This window comes from Amblyomma maculatum, chromosome 11, assembly GCF_055883805.1.
Source record: "Amblyomma maculatum isolate TAMU_Amacu chromosome 11, ASM5588380v1, whole genome shotgun sequence".
NCBI lineage: Eukaryota > Metazoa > Arthropoda > Arachnida > Ixodida > Ixodidae > Amblyomma > Amblyomma maculatum.
The window spans coordinates 75,680,196-75,687,539 of NC_139354.1; the positions used below are offsets into that span (position 1 = coordinate 75,680,196).

The 7,344-nt window shown below is 42.9% G+C and overlaps 1 protein-coding gene across 1 annotated transcript; it reads right to left on the reverse strand.

Annotated features, from left to right (window-relative positions):
* Positions 1 to 3,183: 3,183 nt before the first annotated feature.
* LOC146174193 (uncharacterized) lies at positions 3,184 to 6,754 on the reverse strand. Its single transcript, XM_084585460.1, has 2 exons — positions 6,410 to 6,754; positions 3,184 to 3,581 (listed from the first exon to the last, which is right to left on the reverse strand). The coding sequence occupies exons 1-2, from the start codon at positions 6,752 to 6,754 to the stop codon at positions 3,318 to 3,320; spliced, it is 609 nt and encodes a 202-aa protein (XP_084441586.1). The 3' UTR covers positions 3,184 to 3,317.
* Between the last annotated feature and the right edge of the window lie 590 nt (positions 6,755 to 7,344).

Below are 7,344 nucleotides of genomic sequence, written 5' to 3' on the forward strand. Positions count from 1 at the left end.
AGCACAGGAAGCAACCATTAAGAACATATTGGATTTACAGTAAGTTATGTAATTAGTTATGTAGAGTAATGCAACAGTATAAATAAAGGAGGAAACTACGAAATGCAGAGTGACTGTCCCCGAAAATACAAAGTATTAAGGCGAAAGCCTTTAATTGCTCATACAGGCATGGACAAAATGTGTACCGCTTTTGTGGCGGCTTTGATTGGCCGAGGCGAAAGGACGTCATAGACGTCTGGACCAATCACAGTATGCGCAAATGCGTGCCTTATATGGCCCTATGTTAATCAATGATTAATAACTAATTGATGGGCAATTAATAAATATTTAAGTAATGAATTGCCTACCTAATGAGCAAATTATTATTGACTTATTAAACAACTGAATAATCAATTATGAATCAGTGTCAGTTGCGTAGCAGAATGCGGCACTCAGGCTTTCGCCTTTCACTACTTTAGTCGCTAAAGTCCCTCGTAATGTTTCTTATAATATACACAGAAGGTAATGTTTAGCTAGATCAGTTACACACTTCGCGTAGTACAAACATCGCCTCCACATGAGTTACGAAATGTACTTTGTTTTCGATTCATTAATTTCCCAATAAATATCGGCCACCTGCGTGGATAGAAACTTTCATGAAACGATCATGCTTTGGAGCTGGAAGTATGGCTGCACTTATTTCTAGCTTCATGTCCGGATCAGCAGCTTTAAAATAAGGCTCGTGAAGGAAGAGAAGTATACACACACGTTCTTGCTCATGAATGGCTGCTTCATAAGGTGGCATCAGCAACAGGTGAGGTAGCGGGGATCATTGAGTGCAAAAAGACGACACAGATGAGGTCATAAATTCCACTTTATTGTTAGATTAAGCCCACTCACTATAGTCTAGAGGGGAGGAACATCAAATGTGTATTGGAAAAGTAAGCAAAACTGTTGAAGGCAATCGGGTATAAACAAGCCTCTATTCCTTCTCACATACACGCGGAAAACAGCGCAAAAGAACAGCTACCGATAAGCACAACGGAAGGACTCTGCGACAACATATAAAGATTTATGCCTTTTAAAATTTTGCAATGCAACTGATTAAGCAGAGGCCGTATGGCTAGAATGAAAACAAATTTAGAGGCGAACAAAGCAAGTTGACAAAGTGCTATTTTTGACAAGACTATAATGTCATGAATGCAAAAACAAAAACAGACAAGAAACAAAGTGAAGAAAATTGTGGCAAATACTTGAGAGCTAAAGCTTCCAATAGTGCTCTCTATCAGTGTTGATCAATATGCGACATAAAGAAGACTGAAAAATATAAAAAAAATGAAAACCTAACAGTGAAAACATAATACGGCAGAAAAATTAATAAATGAGTAATGAAAAGAATGTCACAATATTCATTCCAAATCTGTGGACAAAAAGAGTAAGAAAAGAGGGGAAGGGGGCGGGGGTGCTCGAGAAAAAAGAACTGGGAGCACTGAAGGTTCAACATTAAGGATATGACGTGATGAGACTAATGAGTCCCTTCACTGCTTCCCCTTGCGTGTGCGCGTTCACTTACATTCACCACTTGCCGAGGCGCACCTGCGCCGCGCTTCCAAGCACGCCAGTAATAAATTAACCGTTTGGTTCGTATTGCCCGTTAATTCGCATTTTGCCTCATTTCTTTCAAGATCACGCTTCATTCTTTATTATTGCCTCTTTGATATGCCGCATACGCATTTTCATGCCATCACAGGCTACCTACGATACATAAAAATCAAACTAAGTAGCTTTAAAGCCCCATTGACACATGCGGTATGTAGGTCCACATGTGTGACAAAGACGCAGGATGCGTGGGTAGAGCTCCAAATGTTCCAGGTTCGATTCCTTTTCACATTGCAAAGTTTCTTTAAGGAACAAATATTCCACCTTTCACTTCAGAACTCCACGTGTTACATAAAGCATTCCCGACTAATTCCGATTTTGTTGACACGGCAGAATCGGTTTCCGCATTTAACTGGAGTTTAAACATTCCGGTGTATAAATAGAAGGCCTGGATGCATGAATACCTAGCTCATATAATGGCAACAACGGTATTTACCTGATACAGTTTCCTTCGTTAAGTAAACAGACATATATAATTAACAAGGCTCGTTTGCAATTCTTGATAAAATCACAAAGAAGTTAATTGACTATTTTAGAGCTTTTGATCGGTGGTGACGGCTGCATCGGCCACATCGACGTGCGCACTAATGGGTGTCTCTAAGACCATCACAAAATATTGCACCCAGGATTTAAGGGAAACTTAGTACAAAGCTACCGATAGCGCAAATGCAACACGTACCCCGAGAATCGCCCAGGTAAAGGCTAAACATCCCCAGGCCACATCCTAGGTACTCAGAACAATCGCCCGGTCGGCAAGACATTCCGTAGCCCGACTGCAGTGCGTCTGACGAAAAGATGAAAAAGATTTCAGGCCCACTGCAGTGCCATTAATAGGTTTGCTGCCAGTACTAGTATGTAGTTACGGTAGCTGTGTACCTGCATTCGAATCGTTCTCTTCTTCAATCCTTCACGCTTTTTTGAGAAAAAAAGTGTTTTTACGCCCCGTAAGCTAGAATGTATTTATCGCTACCAAACAGTATCATGTTAGATACTGTTTGTGCTTTAGTGTAATTGGCTATTCGGTTATGAATAATTTTCGTTGTTCCTGCACTTTACAATACATAAGTCAAGTTAATTATTGAATGGCTCATATGTTAATTAATTACTCAATTTCTCAAAAGTCAAGTAAATGCTCAATAATATTTTGAGTTGAAGATCGCTTTTGCTGCTCAACTTCTTAAACTTTCCTTCTTCACTGTTAATACTATTTTATTCTCTAACCTTATAAATGTTGTGTTTAGACGGAAGCATTTAGGAGCTTGTTCTTGGCGCTAGCGGTGTCTGTGTTGGCGTAGGCGTCATCAAAAATCGGTGAACGGGTATACAGCGTGGCGGCCACCACAGCACAGTTGGCAATGCATCATGGTTCCGTTTTTGCGATAATATCCGTCATCAATAGGTGTAATGAACGCCTCTCACCGAAGAACATTTTTAGCGTACGCCTCATCAAACAGAGTGACAGAGCGGTGACACCACGCTTATTGCTGAAACCTGTTGATAGAATCACGGATTTCATTAGGAGTTGGTATCGCTCCTCCGGTCAGCAGCTACTTTTCGTAACAACTCTGCTTTCTGCACACTCTTAAGTGGCATTGAGCGATATAGTGTGATACACAGACAAAAGAAGGTGACCACACCAAGGGTGCTGCTTTCGCAACGGCCTGTGTAACTCCGCCATCTTATGTTGGCAGCTGGGGCGACAATGTGGCATAATTAATGTAGACGAGGTACGAACAAAGGCAAAGGCTTGCCAAAACCAAAACAGCGTTGGCCACAGAACTAAGGCGCGTGTAACGCATTGTAATATTCAGGCGACGCATCAGCCGCACGATCCAGTCCTGGCAGTTGTTCCAGAAGAGACAGTATTGAGAACGGGAGTCGTTCATTGCGCTTAGCGCACTCGTCAGTGTCTTCAGAGAGAACCGGCCACTACGTACAAAGACCTGCGCAGAGATTGGGAAAGATTTATGAGCAATATCTATGAAAATAAAGCAAATATCACCACCCTGCTCGTCATGGGTGGTTATTCAAAGCGGTAAAAATAAAAACAAAAGCGTCATACAGCTGATGGCAGAATGATTTACACTATCAAGGGCCTTCCTAATGTAAAGCCAGAGAGAAAAAGAGTGCAATTAAGGCACTCAGCGTTGTTTCATAGGCGGACCACTGGTTGCTGGTGCATTTTTCACATTGTACAAGCGGGTGGCGTAATAAAGCCGGTTAGCTACAGTGTGATGCGCCATCCGCTGGAGTCGTTCTGCAAAACATGTAAATAGGACCAGGTGCTGATTACATCAAAAAGAGAATGGGGAAATTCAACAGGTTTTTTTTTTGCTCCAGCGGTGGAGCTTTTTTGGCAAGGCATGGCCTTGCGTTGGTAATGCTTACACTATACCATTTCGACCGAATATGCGTGTCCTTCAATCTAAACGCAGTGGACTTCAGAGTGTAGCAAGGGGCTACTGCGCGCAAGACGCAATATTCACTTGAGCGAATTGGTAAATATCCGTTTAATGATACAAAATTGGGCCTTGCGTGTAACTGGAGAGTGCTTTCCATTGTTACGGTTCAGTTTCAGGACGACAACTTGGCATCGACTCTATCAGTACATGCAGCCACGACAAAAGGAAACGGATCATAGTTTTTCGGTATACGGCCCTATGCAGCGAGTATGTGGTACTGTAATGCGGGAGCCAAGACGAATGCTTAGTTAACGGCTCTCGGAGACCATCGAGCTGATGATATATCCAGCAGCAGGGGGGAAAACGTTTGAGAGCACTGCAGGCGCAGAACGTGCACTGGTTAAATGCGTAAGTCTGAGCATTGAAGCTAAGACACTAGACATCTTGTCATTTCCTATTTGTATATTTATTTTCATTTACAATTTTATTTTTGATTTCATTTTCTATTGTTTGTTTGTTTCTCTGCATTTATATATATATATATATATTTATCGGCCTCAACGCCCTCCTGCACCGTTACGCTGACAAGAAGCATTATAGATAAGTCCCCAGCACGCCGGCGTAAAATAATGGCTAGCACATTCGGCTGCGACATGGAATAATGGCTGTTGGACAACTGGCGTGGCCATAGTTTCTTTTAATCATCAGTTTATGACTACACGCTCTGGTGACATGCTTTGGTGACTCTTTCTGGTGATGCGCCCTGTAAATGCCATTTATGAGGCAAGATTGAAAAAAAAAAAACAAGAGACAAAATGACGAACATGGCACCGCCGACAAATGAATGCACAATTTGGCATGCATATCTTTCGAAAGAGACCTAAAATAATTAAGGGATGCAGTGAGTAGCGTCATCTGCTACACTGCCGCTCACAAACCTCTATTTTTGCCGAGTAACGAAGGCGCCTGAGCGCTTTTCCGGCGACTCATCTCTTCGCAAAACATATTAAGTTTCTTACAGGTTTGGCCTCTCTTAGTTGCAGTAAGTACGTGGGAGCCACTACGCTTGTTTGGTCGCACTTAGCGGCTTTCTCAGAGTAGCGGCGGTTAATAACGTCGCACTGATTGCTTATATCCCCTACTGCTAGGGCTCAATCTACGGAAGCTCTCACAATCTCGCAAAACAGGAACTGCAGTACATCCGTCTACATCGAATATAAAAAAGCTATTACTTATGTAAAAACACACAAAAGTTACTTGGCAGCCTTTGCATATTGGAGATGCTAGTTTCAAATGCGCTAAGGGGGGAAATATTAAAATGCAAATCCTAGTCCGTTTTTTTTTTGTCACCTGCATCTAGACTTCAAATAAATGTGCAGGAACGCTCGTAAGTGGCAGGTAGCCACAAAGAATGAGAAAAGAATTCTGCACTTAGAGCTTTGGAAGCCTGGTTGGTTCAAACGGCCCCAGGCGACACAAGCCATCGGCTCATGTTGTTGCTGTATTGAAATTGCACTGGTTCTACGTTGGGCTGGACAATGCTAACAGAAAACTAATATTGGGCCAATTTTTGTGCGGTCGGCGCGGACGCACCAATCTGCAGGCAGCAAAATAACAACGTCGACTACACCTACACCTTAGATTCTGCAGAACGGGGATTGTCGTTAATAAATATCCGTTTGACACCGTACGACATCGTGTTTTTTTCCCGGTAATTCAAAAAAAAAAAAAAACCTCGGCGAGGGCTAGTCCAATAGCAACCATATTTTAATAATTCACTTTTGGTGCTGAGAAATTTTCTAATTGTTTACATCATTGCCCAAAGCAGCGCTTGGACAGCTGATCTATGCACCCGATGTTCATACCACTACCGGATTTGACGGCAAACTCCAGTTAAAAAAAAAACAATAAAGAAAATCGGCAAATAAAACGGCCAGACTACCGGAGAGGCTGCATTAATTGCAAGAGAAACGGAGCTGGCCCAAAAAAAAGTATAATAAAGTAAAAATGACACTAACTACAAAAACAATGTTTTCAAAGCACTATCATAGATCATATGGAGTGCCTTTACTGAGCTAAATATTTTGCTCATTATTTCATCTGAAATTAAAGTACTAAATGAGGAAGAAAACGAAACTGCAGATATGGTCATAAGAAGGCTCTGGGTCGAATATTGAAGATATTGATGCCACATGTAAACAATATAAAAGCTTATGCCTGAACATTGAAGTGGGATCCCTTCATTTTGCAAGGTTGCAAAATGCAAGGTTGCATTTATCAGCAACCTGTGTTTACCATGCTGCACCTGAAGCAGTTGCAAAACGTTTTCCAGCTTTTGATTCTGAATAAGCATTACCTTGTGCACCCACCTTGTGCGGCCTCTCCATTTCCAATACTTCTCGCGTCGTTAAATACCCGTGCCCTTCGAGGTATTTGGATTTGCCAGCTTCAAGCATGACGACGATCTGGTCGGCTACACAGTCCGTGTGCGCATTGCTCTTGAAGACAAAGACAGCTTGCCAGTGCTTTAAGAAACCAAAGTCCATCATCTCTGTTACATGTAGCACCTTCGACAGTGGAGATGGGATGAGGGATGCCGACAAGGGCGGTGCTGTAGACCCGCTGCATGACGAAACGGACAGAGGGCGGACGTGCAGGAACACATCACAATCGTACTCCTCTTCGGGGTTGGCCAAAGGGACGCAACTCTGCATTATTATTATCACAAAGAAAGAATCCGAGTGTAATTTAAGCGTAATGCGGCAATCCTTGAATCGAATGTCTCTCGATACCCGAAACAGGTCTTCATCAAATGCTGGTGACAAAGTATGCAAGCAGTTGAATAGCGCCGAAGAACGCAACATCTGAAGTAGCCGGCACAGTGCAGCCACGTTTCAGATGTCATGCGAGACACAGTTCTACACGATGTCAGTTTTAAGCATTAAGGCAAGGGCCGCTGCCAGGAGAGGAAAAAATGAGCCATTTCCACACATGATAACTAGACAGACCTGTGAATATTTGGCGACCACAAAAAGAAGCAAACGTTCTGAAAAGAGGAAGACCCTCTCTCTGTCTAATTTGAAATTCGCACCGGCGTGGCCGCTGGCTGTGTTGCGCATACTTTGCGGGTTTCGTAACGGCAGCGTTAACTCTTGCGCCGGCAGCGGCACTGAGGTACCGGTCGCTGTGGCCTCGGGTTTGTCGTGTTCCCTGATTTACTACTGACGTCACTCCAAAGAAACCTATACCAATGCTTGGATTCATGCTCGAGGATTCTCAAATGGCAAGAAGCGCAGCGAGGGTA